The following is a 22,809-nucleotide window of genomic DNA, read 5'->3' as shown; positions in this document are numbered from 1 at the left end:
GAACAAATATAATCCTATAAAGTGGTTCTATCTAGTGTGTAACTGTTGATATAGAGCATTATTACATTTATTGCTAATGCAATCATATGGCACACTGACCTCTGAGGAAAGTTTAGATGCACTCATCATCAGAATGTTGCCGACCCCTGCTCTAGAAAGACTCATGCATACTGTACCTGTAATCTCATTGAGTCAGTTAATGCTGGTGATGTGTAACTGTGTGATCTGAATCTGTATTGATTGTCAGAGAGTAATTTATGTTTATCTCAGAACTTTTCTAATAACATATTTCTAGTGATGTGTATCTGCAGTTACAGCACAACATGACTCATTTCCTGTTGATGCGATGCAGATGTTGATTAGCGGTTCTGGGATCTCTTCCATGACCTGCTCAATAATTAACAACTGTTATAGTGACATTATTACAATCAGTGGATATTTTCTATTCACACCTGTTTCCAATACAGTTATTTCCACATTTATTTTTTATTTTTTCCAAATATATCTGCTCACTCCATCATGTCATAGAAAGAGGGAAACATTGCCTCTGTTGGTGAATCCAAACCCATGATGTCATCCTCGTAGCTGACATCATTTTTAACCCTTTGCTTATTTTATTTTTAAAAATCTTTTATTATTATTTATTTTTTATTTATTCCTATTTCACAGCCTTATATCAAACACATGAGCTGTATTTCAAGCACTGAATTTACACTGTAATGATGTGTTTGTTTGATGGTGCAGTAGCTGGTGTGCAGATAGTTCCCTCATCACTTCCGCCAACGTCAACAGGAAAAACATGTCAGTAGGACACAGAGGGAGGACCGGGGGGCGTGGGGGGTCGTCACTCCTATGAATATGGTGGGGGTTGTTTTTTATGTTTAACTGAGAAATGATCCTCCAAAATAAATGATGTCATGTTACAGCAGCTGCTGTGTTTCGTTTTTATTTAATACTTATTTCATCTGTTCGTTTATCTTTCTTCATCGGTTTGTTCATTTATTTATTTTAATTTCAAAATGTGTGTCATTGCTACAGTGCTGCACTTCCGGCTCAACTGCTGGTTCGGGATCGGTTTCCTGTAGTAAGGCGCAAGTGTTCCCGCCACAGACTGACCTCAGATCAGCTGTTGGGGTTAGCCTCTGCCTCCCCATCTTCTCCAATCACAGCTCCGTCCTGTCTGTGCCCAGTGTTGAGCTCGACAGAGGTGGGAGGGAGAGGGGGGTATAAAGGAAGTCGTACCACTTGGTCTTCAAAATAAGAGTCTTGAACTGAATCCTCAGGGTAACCTTACAAAAATGGAGAAAAAAGAAATACCAAATATTACCACATAAAGCATAATGATGTATCGACTCTTTCAATAATATTCTTGCTAATAACCTGTTGTGTGATTTGTGCAACCGTGTAGGTTTAAGCAGCCCTGTCCTGACCGAACTTGTTCCATACATGCATCACGTAGAGTAAACACTCCTGCTTTGTAGCGTTAGTTAGTCCCTCTGTCTCTGCAAACCTTCCGTTTGTGTTGTTGGCCGCAGAACTGAGTAACTCAGCTTAGGCTTTGTTGCTGTATATTCAATCTAATCCATCAAACACACACACACACACACACACACACACACACACACACACACACACACACACTGAATAAATACTCGATTAAGAGTTTTGCTGTGAAGTGTCGAGCAGGAAGCAGTCCGAGTGCCTCTCGGGCGCTTGGTTCGGCCACTTTCGTTTGTGGTATCCGTCCCAGCCTGCTCCCGGCGAAGCACGGAGACACACGGGATTAGGAGCAGCAGATGCTCCGGTCCTCGGAGCGCAGGACGTCCCCGGTCACACCGACGTGTCTACCTGTGCCTGTGGAAGCTCCCGTTATCAGCAGCGAGGGAGGCGCATTACAGGGAGGCTCAGCACGCTGCATCAGCGGGACTCTTTATTCTAAAGCAGCAGGTTTAATGGGGCCTGTCAGTCTTAGTTAGTCAGGCAGTCTGGTGGAGCCGGCCCGATGTGATTGGGTGGAGGTGGTGGTCACTCTGGCTGCTGGTGTCATGGTTCCAGTCGGAGATGGGCCCGAGCTCTTGTTCTGCGGCGCAAACAGCGCAGTGATACGCGGTGATGCGGATCTCTTGCTGTAAATCCACCTGCAGCCACCGTAAGGGCTGCTGTTCCTAATAATGTGCCTTTAATGCTTCCGCAGGGCTCTGCGTGTATGGCCGGCTCCCGGTGCCGTGGAACTGCGGCATCCATCAAACGTGCGGGATGACGGAAGGAACCGAGCCTCCTCTCTCACCCACACGCTGAGGAGGCGTTCATGGGCAGCGGGAATTCCAAACACTGCGTGACTTGAACGAGTTGAAACTTTGTCAGGCAGGAGCTGTTGGGGCAGCATGGGGGGGTGATGAACAGATGAGACGTTTGGCTCAGTAACGGAAGAAGGACATAAACTGAGCAGTAACCTACAGCACACACTGGGGCGACCACAGCAGCGCCGTGGTTAAACAATACTGTCGGCTCATTGGTCTCTGTGACACTATGATGGTGGGAGGCACCATCACCTCGTACCCGAGGACTGCGGTGGTCTGAGAATCAGGGTTTCAGAGCATCTGGAGAACTGTCAGCACTATGGACTACCACTCCGAGTGCTGCTTCTGTGACCCTGAGGAGGGTCACGGCAGCCTCGATGAGCCAGCTCTGCATAGCATCCACGCACCCAACCGGATCCGGCCCTCCTCGTACCGAGCCTTGAGGAGTGCTGTGTCCAGCCTGGCCCGCATCGATGACTTCTTCTGTGAGAAGATCGGTTCAGGCTTCTTCTCGGAGGTCTTCAAGGTATGTGACCTCACCTGAGTCAACTGCAGCGTCAGAGTAGTCCTCTGCTGGTGTGCCCCATAATCCCCCCGTGAAGAAGCCATGTTTCCTTCATCTTCCCACACATTCAGATAGACAGACAGTGGCTGGGGTCTGACACTTTATAGCAGGTGTGGGGAACTCCTCGAGGGCCGGTGTCCTGCAGCTTTTAGATGTGTTCTTGACCCAACACAGATGATCCACATGACCTCCTCAACATGTCTTGAAGTTCTCCAGAGGCCTGATGATGAACTAATCATGTGATTCAGGTGATATCTACAACCTGCAGGACGCCGGCCCTCCCTGCTCTGCTTTATAGCCTTTACAGATGAGTTTCCTCTGCTGAGAAAATCAGTTTGTCCTGCTTTTGTTTTTGCTAGATTTCTGCTAGCTTTAGATGTTGGAGGTGAAAGGTGTGCGGGACAGTTACAGTTTATTGTCAACTAATGCAGACTGACAGGCGTTTGGAAAGTAGGATGGCATTTATTGTATTAATAGATGTTTCTGAAGTAGAATTTTCCTGCACGTGAATTTTTGATTCTCTGAGCACACGTTTTAATAAGACTTTGCAAAAAGACCACATTTGGAGAGTTGAGGGTTTAGCAGTGACACGATTCGTTTTGTCACTCACAGACTTTATTCACAGTAGAACACAGAAAAGAAATACAACTTTTAAACTAAGAAAACGGACCATTTAAGGAAAATATTAGCCCGTCTGTAATTTGATGGCAGCTGTACAGCTCAAACTCTTGGGACAGGGCTGTGATTCCCCCTGTGCAGCATCCCCCTCTATTCTCCGAGAGAAGGTTCAAGTCTGGGACCAGACTAGCACCTGGATGTTTGGGAGAGGACTATGGGCCCGCTGTCTAATAGAGGATCGTAGCTGCTCAATAGTCCTGGGTCGTCTTTATTGTATTTTTCTGTTTTCCATTGCTCGGTGACAGCTGGAGAGCCGACAGGTCAGTGCACCATCTTGACTCTTGTACTACGAAGCCGTGCTGTTGCCATAGATACAGCCAGTTGCTCCCCCGGATCATTTTTAGCCTTTTAGTTTAGTTTTAGGTGATTTTCAGTCACGTACTCTAAGTTATATTCGTTTATTAGACATCAGACAGTTAAAATGTTCTTCCTGCTGTGAGTTTGCAGTTGTTATTAGTAATGCTTTGTTGTCAGCTAATAAGCTATTGATTTATTACTTATGCCATGATCCACAAGCTGAAAAGAATATGTGACGGCACATAAAGCCACCCTTGGTGACAGTCATGTGTCCCTGCACTGTAGTGTTTGTGAGACTAAATGAAATATGAACTGGTGCAGGTTAACCCTCTGTACCCGGTTAGTATTCCCACAGAGCGTCCAGAACTTTGAAGGAAACACTTGAACGTATCGAATAAACCACTGAAAAGTGTTAATTTATATTTTCCATGAGGGTACGGTGGGATTTTAGATGGGCGGGGTGTAGGAGAAGTGTTCACCTCAGCCGGTCGCAGCAGATGGCCCCGCCCCTCCCTGAGCCTGGTTCTGCTGGAGGTTTCTTCCTGTTAAAAGGGAGTTTTTCCTTCCCACTGTCACCAAAGTGCTGCTCATAGGGGTCACATGATTGTTGGGTTTTCTCTGTATGTGTTATTGTACGGTCTACCTTACAGTATAAAGCGCGTTGAGGCGACTGTTGTTGTGATTTGGCGCTGTGTAAATAAAACTGAATTGTATATGAGCTGAATAATAAAGTTAGTCAGTCATCAGCACAAGACCATAATAAAGAGAATGACCGTGTAGTTTGGAGCTGGCTGAACAACACATGGCTGGATGGCATGAGCTTCATCACACTCCTCCTCCACTGCTCCCTCGTCACCTCATTCTCTTCCTCCTGACCTGAGCCCTTACCTCCTTAGCTGACGTCAGAGCTGTAATGAAGGAAACTGTGCATAAACATGCAGAATGATTTAGTCATGATATATTTGCAGTTATTGCCAGCAGACTAGATGTGCAACCCTTCTCTATAGAGAAAATAAAGTCGTCTCTAAAAACCTGACAGCTAGCCACCTGTGATGTGATGCTAGGACCACAGATGCAGCCCACTGTGTCTTTAAAAAGCCACACTTCCTTGTGACAAAGGGTCTGATTACACTGGCACATCATCTGAGAGTTTACTTGCTGATGACGTCAGAGCGACGATGCTGCACCTCAAAGCTTCAGTAAGACCAGCGGTTTAGGATATCCTCGTCACCCCTTGGTTATCGTTGCAGCAGACGCTCTCTGACCTGTTTCACTGCCTCACAGACATGGATGCTTCACACTGGGCTTGTTGACAGCGGAGCTAAACAGCCTTCTGACAGGATACAAACTACAGCCAGTGTGTTTGGATTTGTCGGGGAAACATGGAAACTATTTGATGCACATATATCTGTTTTTCATCCTAATTTATGATTAAGTGGCCAGTGGCAGTTGTTATTAGTCAACAGTGGGATACAGAAGGTTAAACAGAGCATATGTGTGTGGGCGGAGTCACAGGCCCATTTTGGCAGTTTGGTTTTGATTGATCAAAGTGTTCCTGAGAGGATTTCATTTCCTGTTGAGGAGTTTTTCCAACTTGTCCAACTCTGAGTTATTAGTGGCACCAGCTGTGCTCGAGGCACAAGCTTGGACCTGTTTTACGGCTCCGGTACCCACTCGGACCAGATTTACATCAACTGGTGCCAGTTGATCTGTGGCTATGGGAAGGGCTACCCCAATAAATTCACTGGTGACTGCAGGACACTTACCCCAGGTTTTGCCAGCGCTATCACGATATCACTGTACTTCACTCACGATACTATATTATGGCAATTTCACCTTTTTTTTTTTAGTACAAATGATGTCGTCAAAGTTGAACTTTGACAGTATCTGTTTGATGCAACATGACAAAGTTGTGGTATTGTCAAGCGCTGTCACTGAAACCTGGCGTCAATGTTGCCATAAGAAGGAGTCGTCCTGCTGTCGGTCTGATATCAAACTCAAAGTTAGCAATTACATGGAACCTGTTTCAGATAGTACGAGCACCGACTGCCATCAGAGACTCTCTGACTTTTAAAAAGGGAGTTCTTCCTCCCCACAGTCATCGCAGGAGATCATCTGATTTCAGTGCTGTATGAGGGAACCATTATGAACCATTATAAACTGGTGATATACAAATGAGATTGTATTGAACTGAGGAGACAAAGGAAAACCAAACATGTGCAAAGCTTTTAAGACTTGTTTTCTTCTTCCTTTCCAGGAATAGAAAACATTATCGCAGCTATTCAGCAAACCACTCACAGCAGGTCTTCACTCCAGTGTGTTTATGTTTGTGTTAATGTTCAGAACAGCACAGATGAGTGATTCCTCACTGACGATCGCTCCTCGTTTTTTAATAAACGGGCAAAGTTTTCCTTTAAAGCCTTCATTCAGCGTAGCAGTGGACACTTAAATTAGCATGTTTCTTCATTTGGCATCATCAATTGGAAATATCTCATTAACTACTTGAGTTTTCAAATACAGGAAACAGCTGTTCCTGTGTCAGTCAGTCAGTGTTAGAGCTTTTATTTCTTTTTGACTGTACAGAAGTCAGACTGACATCTTAGCAAACTTCTCCATAGCTCCTTTTCAGCAAAGACACAGTTTAACAATTTCCCAAAAGGAAAAATATTATTTGGAAATACACGAGTTGGCTTGTAAAACATTGATTTAAATCTACATTTTACATTTCTGATTTTAGCCTCATATAGAAACAGAAACTTTCCTGTGGTCAGATTTAGTGAATGGTATGTGTGCAATTTAAAACTCCATGGGGCGGAGCAACAGATGCCTCCAGCCCTGGATGTTGTCTCATCCATGGATTGAGGTTTGCATCAGCTGCTGACAGCTCTCAGTGACGCTCAGCATAGAGGCTGACACGACTGCCTCGGTTAGTGCCTGGTGATGTAGCTCCCTTAAACCTTGCATAGCAGTTACACTGCAGTAGGTGAGCAAGTGCAAGGTCTGTCCCTGGTTTACCAAACATCAAGTAATATTTGATGCTGCACCTACAGCAGGCAAGCTGAAGGCTGCCAGCATCCTTTTTTATTTTTCCAAAGACTGTTTCAGTTCTCATCCAAACAGCTGATGTGAAGTTCCAGATATTTACCCCCAGTGAGGTTGTCACCTTGTCCTAATGGTAGCCTGTGAAAGCACCAAATCACAACAACAGTTGCCCCAGGGCCTTCACGCTGTAAGGTAGAGGTCCTTAAATGACTGAGAGAACCCCAACGGCCTCCTACGAGCGAGCACAGCGAACCTGTGACCTTAATGACCTCATGTGACCACTCGCTCTTTTTTGTCTCGTGTAGACTTTTATTTTATGCTCAGCAGGAAAGAAGAAGCCGCTGTTGTCGTCTGTTGTGTAGTTGAAGATAATCACTCGGATGCTCCTGGGCCTTGGTCCCTCTCAGCAGTTCTTATACTCCACCAACTCCATCCACTCTTGCATCCAGAGCAATGTGCATGTTGGCAAGAGTGTGAAATAGAGCAGCTTATGTTGCAGCCACGGTGGAGCCGTGCAGCAGTGTCAGTACCAACAGTCACACAACTCTTCTGCTTCAGGTTTAGTTATCGCTGTACATTAGTGGTCTCTTATCATCACCATAGCACAACAGTAATGCTAATGTGGGAGCTAGGCAGCAAATGCTACCAGTCCCATCCATCTGCATTAATGGACAGTGTTCATTTACCAGGCTAATGCATCTGTGTGTCGCTGCAGTTTGAAGAAACAGTAGCAGCATAAAAACAGCTCTACCTAAAAACGTGTTTATTATTATTTATACCTTTAAAGTTATGTTGCTCCCATTTTCAGAATTGTCACAGTTGGTATTGTTTGTATTACACGTGTTGCCGTACAGCTGCGTCACCCTGTTGGTGGGTTACCCTGCTGCTACTCTGATTTAGCCATACGTAGTCGTATACTCATGTGTGAGCTACAACCAGCTTCCAACATCAACTATTTCCCCATATTCTTGTTATCACATTATGTATGCGTATAAGACGTCTGCCTTACATGCAAAGGAGCACTGGTTAGAGGTTGAGAGGAGACACAAGCCCAGCCGAGGGTGGTCACAAGCTGCTGTAGTCCTAGCCTGGGTAAATGGGACGGTTCATTAAATGTGGTACCAAGACTTGTGTGGTCAACTTTCACACGTGTGGTTTGATACCAGGATTATTCAAAAAGTCTCAGATGTGGTTGGGTTTCCAGAGCTCATCAAACAGCTGACATTTCTACATGTAACCTGGCTAAAGACAGAATAGTTACGAGCATGTGTGTCATTATTGTAAACAGCTGCACCTGTAGCGTGAAGTTTCCTGCTGCACTGCATCACTTCCCCCAAAGTAGAGCAGCTCAATCGCATTAAGTAAAGCTGCTGTGTGACTACAGTGTAGAGCTTTGTGTCTGCTGCTCGCATGCCTGCAAACTTGGTGCTGTTACACAAAAGCCGAGTGTAAAACCTTCTTTCTTTATATCCGTCCTTCTTTTTTTAATACTTCTTTTTGTAAGAAATAACAAATATGCAGAAGATGGATGGAAGCACATTTAGGGGCATCAACAACCTTCCCCTTTTGCACCACAGTTCACTTTTCTTCCAGGTAACCGTGTGTGTACATGAGTGATCGCCTCCTGAGCGGAGGCTCAAGAAGATGTGAAGGCATGCAAAGCAGCACGCCTTATTATTTGCTCAGGGAGAGGTTTATACAAAGTGGAGATTTTTCTTCTTCTAAGCCAAAGATTTACCCCCCAGAGCCAAAGAAAGAGCAAAAGCTTTTATTGTCAGTGTGAAAGTGCAGACGTGAGTGTGGAAACGTCACCAGTTGCAATGAATGAATGCTTTTCCACACTTAAACGTGGATATTTTGCAGCTTGTTCTTGTTTGCTCACCAGAAAACCCAGTTTGCGCATGGTTTCATTCTCTAAAAAGGAAAAAATTCAAGATTTTTATTTGCCATTTGTGCACATTTTAATTCTTGTGCAGAGCTCTCTAGGACAAGTCACATTTTAACCCTCTCAGGGCAGGCGTTGCAGATTTACAACAGTTAAAAACGAACAACCTGATTACCCCACATACATAAATTATGAGTTTCTTTTACTCAGAAGTACCACTGCAGGACTTGGTTGTGCATTAGCAACAAAAAGTTTAATTTGAGTCTGAGAGGGTTAAGAGGTAAAAGCAAAGCAATGGCTGCTGTGCAGGTCTTCTTAGGTTTGGACATGGGGACCAGCGGGGACAGACTGGATGGACCGTAGGGTCAAATGCATCGTGTCCACTTCTTTTATTCCATTTTGAAATGAGACTGTGTGTTTAAGTTTCACAAATGCATGTTTGTTAAAGTAATTAATAATTTTACCACATGCTGGGAGCACTTCTTCCATGTTTATTGTTTTGTTTGTTTTGTAGCTAAAGACAACATATTTAAGATTGCATATTCAGCAACGTGGCTGAGCTCTAATAATCAAATAATGGTAGCAAGCATGATGAGTCAGCTACATCTATAAACTGTGTAGATGCTACACACAGATGAGGTCTGCTGCGGTGCTGTTTGGCCCTTCCTGACGTCCTATTTTTTGTATGTTTGTTACTTAAATGTTTCAGACCATCAAACAAATTTAAATATTAGACAAAGATAACACAACTAAATAGAAAATGCAGTTTGTTATTGAAGGCGTTAATTATAAAGGGGAACAAAAATCCAAACCCAGGCCTGATTACTGCCACAGCTGTTCCAAATCAAGAGATCACATAAATAGGACGTGCCTGACAAAGCAGACCAGAAGATCCTCAAAAGCCGGACGACATGCCGCGATCCGAGGAAATGCAGGAACAGCTGAGAAACAAAGTTACTGAGATCTCTCAGTCTGGAAAGGGTTATAAAGCCATTTCTAAAGCTCCGTGAGAGCCATCATCCACCAATGATGAAAACATGGAACAGCTGAAAGAGCGACGACTCATCCAACGGGTCACAAAAGAGCCCAACATCCAAAGAACTGCAGGCCTCACTTGCCTTAGTTAAATCAAATCAAAATCAAAGCAAACCAGTTTTGTTGTCACATCACATGTACACTGGTACAGCACTGCGAGTGTCATTGTTGTGTGTGAGCTTCACAAGCAACAGAGGTGCAAAATGCAATAATAGAAGAACAAGCAAAATATAAGGATGGGAATCTGAGAATTATAAGAATGAATATGTGTGCATTACTGAATATGTATATCTGTGTGTCTATCTATCTATCTCTCTATCTATAGATCTCTAGATATAGATCTAAAAATTAAATCTACAGAGGTTAGCAGTTGAAAATGTGCAAAACAAATGGCATTCATCTACATTGTGGAGTGCATAGTGTACTGATAAGAGAAGATGAGGTGTCTATGAAGTGTTCAGCAGCCTGATGGAAAAGGCTCAGTCTGCTGGTTCGGTTCCTCCTCACTTTCTTCAGGCACCGCTGCCTGTAGATGTCCTGGAGGGAGGGAAGCTCACCTCCAATTATCCTTTCGGCACACCGCACTACTCTCTGGAGAGCTTTCTGGTTGTAAGCGGTGCTGTTGCCGTACCAGGTGGTGATGCATCCAGTGAGGACGCTCTCAATGGCACAGCAGTAAGCCGTCTTATCACCTTTGGTGATAAGACCCAGCACTGTAGTGTCCTCTGCATACTTCACAATGATGTTGGAGTTGCTAGTGGCCGTGCAGCCGTAGGTGTAGAGTGAGTACAGGAGAGAGTTATGGTCAGTGTTCATGACTCCAGGCCATTATTGCCCAGAGTCTTTCTTATGGCAGAGTTCAAAGACGAAACCCACTGCTGAGCAAAAGAACCATAAAGACTCGTTTACCAGAAAACATCTTGATGATCCCCCAGACTAGAGCAGGGCGATGTGACCAAAAATATTTATCATGATATTTTGCGATAACGATATAACTGAGGATATAATCGACACGAGACAAAATACTTTACAACTCCTCAACTTTATTAGTGTAAAAACCCATCAATGTATTTTCACTGAAACAAGCAGCTGTTTTTTTATGTGCATTAAAGTTATATAAAAATGTAACAGTGCAAATTCCTCGCTGACAGTTTAACCAAAAGGTATTTCCAGTGGAAACTGGCCGACGTATCCTCAGCATAACCATGTATAACATCCACAACACTTAAAAACAGTTATACACACACAATACGGTAACATTATGTTGAAGCACAGTACGTATCACTCCACGAGGCTCCGCCTACGATAGCCGTAATGCTCCTACAATCCATCAAGCGGTGCGGCTTCGTAGCTCAGCAAAGTCGCACTGAAACATTTGACAGATTTTCGAGCGCTGTGCACATAAAATCGTTTCGAGGTCAGTAAACACAACCAGAGTTCATACATAAGGCACACGGGATTATAAGGGGCTCTGTCGACTTTCAGAAAAGCAAAGGATGATTTTAAGTGCGCCGTATTTTCCAAACAACACGGTAATAACGACGGCCCGCTAGCATGCGCTACCAAAAATAGTGCTTTGTTGTGTATCTGATGGACAAAAGCTAAACCAGTTCCACACCAGTGAAGCTGCAGCATTTTTACAAACCAGTTCTGGTTCATGGTTTCATTCAACGATCCACTTTCGCTCTTCTCATTCTGCGTCGCCGCCATGTGCGTATGTAAACAAAGGCACTGCGCCTGTGCATTTTACCCATATTCTATCGCCATGTTTCATTTTCCTATCGTTGCCCAACATTATACTGGTATTACCGTGAACGGTATGATATGGCCCAGCCCTAGCCCAGACTTTTGGAAAAACACTCTGTGGACTGACGAGACAAATGTTGAAGGTGTGTGTCCCAGTACATCTGGAGTAACAGTAACAGCATTTCAGAAAACATCATACCACAGTAACATATGTTGGTGTCAGCGTGATGGTCTGGGGCTGTTTTGCTGCATCAGCACCTGGAAGACTTGCTGTGGTAAATGGAAGCACGAGTTCTGCTGTTTACCAAAACATGATGGAGAATGTCCGCACATCTGTTCATGACCTCAAGCTGAAGCTCACTTGACAATGATCCGAAACACACCAGCAAGTCTACCTCTGCATGGCTGAGTCCTGACCTGTATCCGATTGAGATGCTGTGGCATGACCTTTGAAAGGTGGTTTGTCCTTGAAAACCCCCCAATGTGGCTGAATTACAACAAATCTGCAAAGAGGAGTGGGCCAGCAGTGCTGCAAGAGACTCATTAACAGTTACTGCAAACGCTTGATTGCAGTTTTTCTGCTAAGGGTGGCCCAACCACTTATTAGGTTTGGAAGGCGATCACTCTTTAACACAGGGCTAAACACCTTCATCTGGAAACTGCATTTTGTGTTTACTTGTGTTATCTTTGTCTAATATTTAAATTTGTTTGATGGTCTGAAGCATTTAAGTGTGACAAACATACAAAAAAGTAAATTAGGAAAGTGGCAAACACAGTAATAACATGTTTACTAACTAATTTCACCCAATAAAACTACAGTAGAGTTCTTGGATTTTCTGTGTCACACAGCAGAGCATATTATTCGTGTAAGAACTCCATTACAGTGCACAATAAGCAACAACAGCACAAAGACCACACAAAATGCAACCAGAGGAGCAGAGACAGCTGCTGCAGTGTTAGTCTTTAACAGTTTTTATTTCATATGTTTTCACTTTTACTTTACAATAAACACGTTCTATCAGTATCAGGACTTAAGTCTCCTTCTTGTCAGTTTGAAGGTCCAATCACAGCACCCAACTCAACAGTAGCATCTCTGATGGAGGTGAGCTGGCGTACAGGGTGGAGATAGAGAACAACCTGAAGCTAAACATCCTTAAAACCAAAGAACTCATAATGGACTTCAGGAGGCACAGACAGGTCCACTCCCCTCTCATTATAAGTGGAGAACTGGTGGGTTCTGGGCACCCACATCTCTGCTGATCTCAGCTGGACCCACAACACTATCACCCAGTAAAGAAGGCCTTACAGGGACTGCACCTCCCCCGAGGAAAAATAACCTGGACCAGGAGCTGCTGCTGGCCTTCTACAGCTCCTCAGTGGTGTTTGATACTCAGGAGCCACGACTGAGAACAGGAAGGCTGCACAGAGAGTCATTAACACCGCCTAAAAAGTCATTGGCTGCCCTCTGCCCCCCCTGGAGGCCATCACCAGGTCCTCCTGTCTCAGGTAAACCAGGGCCATCACAGGTGTCCCCTACACCCCGCCCACCACCTGTTTGACCCGCTGCCCCCTGGTTGGCTTTAGGTCAATCAGGTCCCACACCTCCAGACTCCCGGGCCATTCAGACTGTTAACAAGCACTGGTTGTGTGTATGTGTGTGCGTGCGTGCACACACATGCGCTCTGCTCAGTAGCAGCCCAGTGGATTTGTGCAGATCAGGAGGAGTGATGGGAAATCCAGAAAGCCTATTAGCTGTACTATTAATATACGCACACAAACGCATGCAAGTGCTTGGAGGTGCAGACGCTGTATCAACTTTGCAAGCACCAGTCAGTGACCCCGGTGACCACATGACCTACTGTAGCTGCAGCTCAAACTGTACATATCAAAATAAGGCGAGGGAGACCGAGTTTATGGCCTCGTGAGGCTATCGTGCTAAAATGTGCAGCTGTGACGAGTCACTTGGACCAAACGTTTCTCCCAATGAAACATTCAGATGAACAGAATCAGCGTTCTCGGGGTCCAACGTTACAGGATTGTGTTACATGCTGGTCTTAAATTTCACAACTTGAGGTTTTGTGGCAGACTTTGTTGAAGCAGAGGTGGAGAGACGTTCACACTGTTAGTCTGTGAACAATCATTCTCTGCCTTTGGCTTTCTCTTTCTCTGTACCAGGTGCAGCACAGGATCACAGGGCAGGTCATGGCACTGAAAATGAACACGCTGGCTAGCAACAAAGCTAACATGCTACGAGAAGTGCAGCTTATGAACAGGCTGTGCCATCCCAACATTCTTAGGTAGGTGTAAATGTGCTGATTAAAAATTCAATGTTCAATTTTGATTACAGTGAGATTTGAAGAACATTTTGCCCCTTAAATAAATAAAATCATCCTTTAAAAAATGCTTTTTGTATTTACTCTGCTGATCTTTGTCTAATATTAACATCTGTTCGATAATCTGAAATATGTAAGTGTGACATATACCAAAAAGATACAAATGAGCAAGGGGGCAAATAGCTTTTAAAAGCACTGTGTATATGTTGTACATTAATGTTTGTTCTATATTTATTGCATGAATAAGACCTTTGCCAGAGTTAACTTCAGCACATTTTAACAGGTTCACTCAAAAGAAAAAATCAAAAAGTCTTTTTACACTTTATTTTTGTAGACTTTAAAATGGAAATCTCATTTCCCCTCATAAAAGGCCGATCAAAAACAAATCATATTGAAGCTTAAAATGTGTAATAATAACAATTTACAAAGTCTAAAGTTTTGAAGTTGTGACACAAATGTTCTGTCGTTCCTCTGAGGGACACAAGGGGGTGCCACATCAACACATTCCAAGCTGTCCATCGATGGATGGGCGCCATGGTTACTGACACGTAGAAGTGATTAAATCGTGTTTCTTGACTTCCTGTCAGGTTTCTCGGGGTTTGTGTGCATGAAGGTCAGCTGCACGCTTTGACTGAGGTAAGACTTTTGTTTTGTCCTCTTCGTGCTGACAACATTTCCAGGTTTCCACAGCTACACCTTATTCTCATGTCTCTCCTCCTATATTCATTTAGAAGTTGTGCAAAGACGACATTCAAACATTCAAAAGCAAGAAATGCTAAGTCCCATTTAGAGAGGCCCATCAGGGTCCCCGGAGGACCAGGGGATTAAACCAGCCCACGTTTAGCAGCTCTGCATGTGTTTGGGCAGCTTTCCTGCTTCATATATTTTCCTTAATGCAGTGAATGCTTGCACTGGGTAGCAGGTCTGAGGTTGGGACACATGTTTTAAACTGTGTGCTGGGAAGAATCCCCTGACTGGTTTACAGTGGGAGACATGGCACCTGAGTTGGTCAGACCACAGGACAGCTTCCCTCTTGAGATAAATGAGCTTGCAGCATTTCTGGATCTTGCTTGTGTCTGGCTCACCCTATCGTCTCTTTCTGTGCAGTACATAAACGGGGGTAACCTGGAGCAGCTGTTGGACAGTGACCTGTATCTGTCGTGGGGAGTCAGGATGGCTCTGTCTCTGGATATCGCCCGAGGACTGCAGTACCTGCACAGTAAGGGCATATTCCACAGGGACCTCACATCCAAGGTACGGCTCACGAGTCGCGTACCTGCACTGATGAAAGCGACGACAAAAATGAAACTTTTTAAATTGTGCTTCTGTCTCTCTCATTGTTCTTTATAGAATGAGACTGTTTTTACCAGCTGTTGTTTGCATATATTCATTTCTCGACTGTTTATCTGTTGCAGAATTGTCTGGTTTGCTGTGAGAATGGCACGTTCACTGCTGTGGTGGGAGACTTTGGCCTGGCAGAGAAGATCCCTGATTACAGGTGCAGGACGAATCTTTTCTCTCCTGAGCTTCTATAAATTTGATCAAAGCAGCTGTTTTGTCTGTGTTAGAGCGCGTGGTCTGTTTGTGCACAGGTACCAGAATGTGTCCCAGACATTAAAAGGAAAGTGGAAACATCGTAACCTTCTATTAAAAAGTCAAATCCAGCGATTCTCCACTCCAGCTCTGATCGTTCTCACGTTAAAATAAACGGGAATTAATATTCAAACGTTATATTCCTTGTTTTCATGTATGATCTACAAAGTGATCATTGGCAGGATTTTTTTAAGTGTGATTAGATCGATCATGAAGAGCATTCACATTAGGTTCCTAATGACAGACCGGTCCACTCCCCTCTCTTTACAGTGAAGGTTCAGAGAAGCAGCCTCTGGCCATTGTGGGCTCTCCGTACTGGATGGCCCCTGAGGTTCTGAGAGGAGAACTTTACAACGAGAAGGTGAGCGTCTTTGGTTCTGTAAAACTGGAGTACAGTATTAGAGTGTAATCTTTTTGTGACCCTCCTTCCTTTATTTAATTATAAGCAATGAACTCTTTACTCGGTACGAGCCAGTGGCTAATATTAGCTGATGTTAACAGACTGTCTGGATTCCTCGTGTTTGTCTTACCCTCTGTTTTCTCTTCTTTTTTTATTTGAACTTGTTACTTTGAATATGTTGGTATTTGTGTTGTCTTTGTGCGTTTGTAGAAACGCAGGATACTGAGTGACCAGTATCCTTTCACACAGTCACATATGATGGGTTGGGGCTAGCTTACAACTGTGCTAACTGTGTGCTGTAACTAGCAGCTGCTACAACAATGTGTAACTATAGGAACATTTCTCAGTATAAGCAGCCAAGCAAAGCCACATAATGTTGTGGCAAATCCACTGATCCAAGAAAAATGGGTCAGGCATCAGTTATAGAAGCGATAGTCTTTATATAAGACTTCGAAAAAGGGTGTACAACACAAAAACTGACCAACATCAGAGCAACATATCATAATGGGTCCCGCAAACCTTTTAGTTAAATATGAATAACTTCCATCTCTACAACAAAGGATCCTGGGAAATGAAGTCTCGAATGAAAATAAGTATTAACTCATTCACTGCCAGCCATTGGCAGTGAATGAGTTAAACCCATTGACTCATTCACTGCCATTGACGGCTATAGACGTCAATGGCAGTGAATGAGTTAAATGCTCTTTTTTGGCAGAAAATGAAATCTATAATTAACAGCTCTCACTAAATATGTGGCTGGCAAGAAATCATTTACCACATAACCAAAATGCTGTTATCAAAACAATAAATCGCAACAAAGTTACAACAAGTAATAGATTCAGAATTCAGTTCTGACTCCCCCTGAAACCATAAAAGCATGTGTGAAGTGTTTCCACAGTCTGTGGCTGAGCGTTCTTCCAACAGATGACCAAAAATGAAGGTTATTCCTTTCTCTTAGTTTGAAATGTTCCTTCTTAATCTCACTCTGAGTTCAACACCGTTCACCAATTGCATGTGGAGTTGAGCTGACAGGGACCCCAGTCAGAGTCAGACGCTGATAGGAAACGCATCGTTGCCGTTTCCTCTTTCAGCCACGTCGAGTTTGCAGTTAAGATGAAATTTATTGCAGACATTATTGCAAACATACAAAGCAGCTAAAAGATCCCTTTGTATGTTTGTCTTACCCCCCACCCACCCAGTCACGGCAGATTGCTACCAGAGCGTTGTTCTGTTGTAGGTTTCTTCCTGTTAAAAAGGAGGGTTTTCCCCCACTGTTGCCAAAGCACTGTTGCTCATAGAGGTCATATCATTGTAGGGTCTCTGCCTTATAATATAAAGCACCCTGAGGCAGTTGTTGTTCTGATTTGACGCTGTTTAAATAACATTTATACAGCCCTTTGCCGTCGTCTCATCTTAGCTCTCCATGTCAGAATCAATGCACACATCATAGCACGTCATCAAAGACCTGATCAGTTCGTTTACATCCGGATCACAGATATCGATCCAAACGTGAGACTGGGGAAACCTTAATAAGGGCTACACTGAATGGATACTTCTACTTAACATTAACTGTACCAAAGCAGCCTAACAACTTTCCCAGACAAACCTACTGTAAAATGAAATCTACCACAGTGTAACTGTCAATCATAAGGTCATGTTTGTGTAATTGCATTTAAAGTTACCAACCATTAGACTCTGCCCCCAAATTCTCCAGGTTGTTTGTTTTTGGTCTTGGCAGACTTCATAGAGCTCATTTAAGTGAGTTGGTTTCCTGCCAAAGTCCCGCTTTTAAGCTTAGTCCACACGTTTCCAATAAGGTTGATTTCAGGGCTTTGGGAATGCTGTTCCAGAAGCTTAGTCTCCTGTTTTATCAATTCCAAAAGTAGCTTTGGTGTATGTTTGTTATCCATGTTTCAACTGGTGAAGTTGAATAATTTGTTATTAGCAGGTTGTTTCCAGTACAACTGGCAGCAACCTAGCTCCAGGGCACGATGCTGCCACCTCGACCTGTATCAGTGAATACCTGCCTGTTTCACATGGAACTGATCAAAGACATCATGTTCATCTGATGATGTTAAGAGTTAGTTTCATCCGTCTGGTTTTGAATTTTACTTCTGTATGAAATCTAGTTGGAGCCCTAACACAGCCAGAACTAATGGGACCTCCTCTCTCTTAGGTGGATGTGTTTGCTTATGGCATCATCCTGTGTGAGATCATTGGCCGGATTGAAGCTGATCCTGATTTTTTACCGAGGACAGAGGTAGGAAATAAATCTGTCCCCACAGTCACGCACATTCATACAGCACTTTGCTCTGCACCTTATCTAACATTCACACTGTGAGGGATGCAATCGAGGAACTGGAGGTTCAGCGTCCTGTGATATGCAGGCTGAACACCAACCTGCCAATTAGTAGTCGGCCCACCTGAGCTAGAGATACACAGGGTTAGCTCACGTATACCCAAAACCAGTCATACGGCGTGGGACATGTCAGACCTAATCCAGGCTAAAGCTTTGACCTGAAGCATTTTGAAACTGCTAACTCTCCCAGCTGTGTGTTTGTCTCTAGGACTTTGGTTTGGATGTGGATGCATTCGAAAACATGGCCGGGGACTGCCCACCAGCATTCTTTAATCTCGCCGTGACCTGCTGTAACGTAAGTATACGCACAGCGTGTCACAACCCAAACACGACCGGGAGCTACTGAAGCTTTGTCTGCATCCTAAACCGTGGCTCTGTTCGTCTGTGTCGTTTCAGATGAATGCAGAGAGTCGACCCTCGTTCTCTGACATCGTCTTCACGTTGGAGGCCCTGGAGAGAGAGCAGCAGGGAGAGACGCCTGTTGCACTTGGTAAAAAGACCCTTTTTATCTACTTATTTTTAAAGTTCTACTGTTCTGAATGTTTCACTCTCTCTGGGTCTTAGAGCAGGTTAAAGCCCGACCCCCTGATGTGTCCCTGCGATGCTTTGAAGCATGTTCAGACATCACGGCCACAGCTAACCGGGTTTCGTGTTTCATCTTGCTGCATTGTTGTTCTCATGTTTTAATCAACAAAGATGTATAATACAGAACTACACATGCTGTCACCGCTTGAGCCCAGCTGCCATGCTGCTGCTGAAAACTGCACTGCATTGGAACGAGGCTGCTGATGATGTTAGGCATGCTAACATGTTCTAGCAAAAACTCGAAAAGTAAAAATCCAAAGTAAAACTGTCGTTTTTGTGGAAACTGAGCTTCTACTTAGTTTTATTTACTACAGCTGGATTCTGAACAAGGAGACAAAACCTCACCTGCTGCCTTTGACCGTAAAGCTTTAACATGCTATCGTTAGTCTTAAAGGATGTTTAAGGATGTTTGTAGCACATAAATAAGTCACAGCTATATATGTTGAGTTGCTGTCTGAAACATACATGAAACTATAAAATTATAGCTCATATTTTTTTCACATCGAGGAAAGACCTTACAGAATAATAAAGATGTTTGTAGCTCGGTCCTCAAACCTTTATGCTGGTCTGAATACTTTGAGACACGGATTAAAACAAACAGACCTCAGGGTGTTCTGACCAATGAAGCTGATGGATCAGCTTTGCAGGATGGAGCATAGTCAGGTCTTTACACTGCAGACTGTTTTTCAGACTCATGTATTTTTCATTTGCATGTACTTTATGTACTTTTTGCCTCACTTTTGGGGCCGGCTCATTGGCCACCACTGGAGCTGCAGCACTGTAGAAGAGGCAGGTAAAGAGCAGTTACAGTGAGGTATTATTTTCCGTTTTATCTATCTCCTGTCAAAAATTTTAAAAGAACCCAACGATGTGACGTTACCCTGTGAGTGACAGGAGGGATAATGATACCAGTGCAATAATAATGAGCTCCAGCAGAACGAGGCTGAGGACAGAGCAGCCGTTGGCTGCAGCTGGTAGGAGGTGAGGGCAAAGAGAAGACAGAGGAGCATAGCGAGACCTTGTCACGGGGTGATGCCGCCTTGCCGCCAGTGAAAAAAAGAATGTTCTTACACGTTATGTTGTCTTTGTATTTTCTGTGGTTCGTGACCTGTCGTGCTCTCTGACTCTTGTTCCATCTTCCACCTTGTTTCCCTTGGTTAGAGCCTGTGGCAGCAGACGTCAGCCCGTACCGATGCCGAAGCTCTCCCTATCACCCTGCGGACCACACTCAGCTATGGCAAGGCTTGGCCAGGAGCCAGTCAGACACGATACCTCCAGGAAGCCTGCCTTCTCCTTTACTCGGGACCCCAGCAAGGGTCAACCCGTTCTCTCTCAGACAGGACTTAAACGGAGGACGGTGCAAACTGTTGGACACTCCCAGCAAGTCCGTCATCTCGCTGACCTTTACCCTACCTGCACTTCCTGACATGTGCACCTCCCCCCACCTTCTTAAAAAAGCGTCAGGGATGAGAGTGCCTCCAAGAAGGTGCCAGTCTCTGCCCTGCACCCCAGAGCTCAGCCGGACTGTGGCTCTGCCCAGACACGCAGCGGGGGAGGAAGAAAAAAAGGATGAGGACGCTCGAGAGGCGGCCATGAAGCACAGGACGTGGGAGGATATGAAGGATGACACAAGGAAGGGGACGAAGGTTTCAGAGAGAATACAAGGAAGGCTGCACGTTGACCATGCAGACATGAGACATGAGCCAAGTGTGAGGAGAGAGTCTTTTGGAAAGGAAATACAGGTGGCAGAGGATCCTGGTTTTCCTGTAGAATTGGAAATGGTGTCTCTGGAGCGATTGGAAGAGGAAGATGACGAAGAAGAGGAGGAGAGCATAAGTTTTACAGAAGCCATGGACTGCACCAAATCTCCTGAGGCAACAGACAGGATCGTGAACGCTACACCTGAAAGACCATTGCTCACCTCTACCTCCTGCAACTCCATACGGACCAAGGGCTGGCGGCTTCCCTTCTCAACGTCTGCCTTGCCTCCTCTGCCACGACTCAACAACAACAACGGCTCAGGCCTGGTAATCAGTCAGCAAGTGCAGTGGGGTCGAGGAGGCCGCTCAAGTGACTACAGTGGAGCCCTGTCCTCAGACCCAAGGGGGCCCTCTGAGCAGGACGAGGCAATTTCCTGTCCAGGCTGCTGCCTGGTAGGCCTGAGTTTCCCTTCGGTGTGCCTCCGTGGTTCAGCTGCCATACCTGCCCCCCGCAGAAGGGCTTCGTTACCACGGCAGCGGCCCTACCGGAACCTCAACGGTACCATAACTGGTGGCAGCGCTTCGTCGTCAGCAGTCACAACCAAAACATTACTGTGTCACAACACAAATGGATTAGTGGGGGCGGGGCCCTCTGTGTCGTGTGAGCCCGGCCGCTCCCTGCCAGAAGCCCAGTCGTAAGAATCCTCGAAGGTGCTTGTTTTGAACTCGTGGCAAAGTGAAGTGGACAAAGGCATAAACAATAAATGTAGTGGGTACTCAATGCTTAATACTGACTCTAGCAGCTGTGCAGTCACTGTAGCCTGTGCTAACACACTGCTGATTAGAGCGCCATCTATTGGGCTGGAGGATTAAACATAACTGTCACAGTGAGAAGCATGGTGGCATAAAGGAAGAGGTGGCCAGGGTTCAGCTGCTTACTTTATTACTTCCAACATTGTATGCTAAGCAGATCTATACATCTAACCAGTCAGGGTTAACGTTACTGCCTCTGGGATGGTGCTCGTTCAGACAGAGCAGCTAGTCTGGCTTACACTGAACTCCCATCTCCACTGAAGCAAACACGCTCTATGTGGAACTGGTTTCCAGACATGTGACAAAGAGGGGCAGGCCTGACTGAATCCACTTGCCAACTGGGCAGTCATTAGCCAACGAGCTAATCCTCCTTTTTGAAACGTGGCATAATCACCTTACAAAATCGATTCCATTTTTTATTCAGTATGACGTCAAATCGAGTGACTGAACTCGGCAGCAAAGTGCCTCCAGAGGACTGGAAATCGTTTTTGCAACCACAGCTATCATCATCGGCTCCCTTGAGATGAATGCAGGTTTACAGGCACTTCCACATTGGCTTCATTTTTTCCTAACAGGAAGCTACATCCATATTTTATACTGTGTCCTCAGTGATGAGTGACGAGAGCTAAATGGCTAAATTATTTAAATTATTTATTTACATCTCTGTATAGACAATTTCTAGATGTTTTAGTTTTCACAAAGATTGTGTCAATAATACATTTGAATTGGGAAAAATCAGTTTTCTAATAAAATAAGTGTAAATTAGCTAACTGTTTATGAGTAGTAATTAATCAGTAAATGATTTATAACTTGGCATACTCCCTTGATGACACATGTATCCTAACATTAATTAGAAACTTGAAATTTTCATGTGCAAGCAGCTGATGTCACACCTTGTAGGACTGTAACGTCTCCAATGCAGAAAGTTAGATGTTGGTTATCCATCCATCCTCTTATTCTTTGTCAGGGTCGCTGGAGCCTATCACAGCTGTCTTAGGGCAAAGGGCAGGGTACACCCTGGACAGGTCACCAGTCTGTCAGAGGACAAACACATAGAGACAGACAACCATTCACATTCACACCTATGGGCAATTTAGAGTTACCAGTTAACCTAACCCCACTAACTGCATGTGTTTGAACTATGGGAGGAAGGAGCCTCTACCTAAGGAGAACCCACATAGGAAGACCCCGGCCTGATGGTGGAATTGAACTCAGGACCTTCTTGCTGAAAGGCAATAGTGCTGCCAATTTTGATAATAATATTATTAAAATTACCACCTTCTTCTTTTTTTAATCCAGACCTCCATTTTCTGCAGAAGTCCATAAGATGAGATGCTTATACTCCCAAGTGCCTTGCTTGTTTTCCCTTCCTAGTGCCAACACTAGCTAAGGGTAGCTTTAAAGAAACAGCTCCTTTTTGCTGCTCCCTTATTAACCAGGGGTCGCCACAGCAGATGGCTCTGTGTTTCTGATTTGGC

General features: G+C 44.5%; 1 protein-coding gene across 1 annotated transcript; it reads left to right on the top strand.

Annotated features, from left to right (window-relative positions):
* Nucleotides 1–1,646: 1,646 nt before the first annotated feature.
* Nucleotides 1,647–22,308, top strand: tesk1a (testis associated actin remodelling kinase 1a). Its single transcript, XM_005753390.1, has 10 exons — nucleotides 1,647–2,826; nucleotides 13,724–13,845; nucleotides 14,469–14,517; nucleotides 14,989–15,135; nucleotides 15,297–15,379; nucleotides 15,745–15,835; nucleotides 18,051–18,134; nucleotides 18,442–18,528; nucleotides 18,630–18,723; nucleotides 19,980–22,308. Exons 1-10 carry the CDS (start codon nucleotides 2,620–2,622, stop codon nucleotides 21,215–21,217), a joined length of 2,202 nt encoding a protein of 733 aa, XP_005753447.1. The 5' UTR covers nucleotides 1,647–2,619; the 3' UTR covers nucleotides 21,218–22,308.
* Nucleotides 22,309–22,809: the final 501 nt, after the last annotated feature.

Source organism: Pundamilia nyererei, unplaced genomic scaffold (genome assembly GCF_000239375.1).
Source record: "Pundamilia nyererei isolate P.nyererei 1_Seehausen unplaced genomic scaffold, PunNye1.0 scaffold00425, whole genome shotgun sequence".
NCBI lineage: Eukaryota > Metazoa > Chordata > Actinopteri > Cichliformes > Cichlidae > Pundamilia > Pundamilia nyererei.
The sequence above is the reverse complement of the archived record's forward strand: the minus strand, read 5'-3'. Positions and strand labels throughout refer to the sequence as shown.

What these genes read in the sequence shown, in the direction of transcription:
- tesk1a (XM_005753390.1), top strand. Translation starts at nt 2,620, where the DNA reads ATGGACTACCACTCCGAGTGCTGCTTCTGTGACCCTGAGGAGGGTCAC. An exon ending in GAGAACTTTACAACGAGAAG is followed by an intron (nt 15,836 to 18,050) that starts GTGAGCGTCTTT and finishes CCTCTCTCTTAG; the next exon opens with GTGGATGTGTTTGCTTATGG. An exon ending in TCGCCGTGACCTGCTGTAAC is followed by an intron (nt 18,529 to 18,629) that starts GTAAGTATACGC and finishes GTGTCGTTTCAG; the next exon opens with ATGAATGCAGAGAGTCGACC.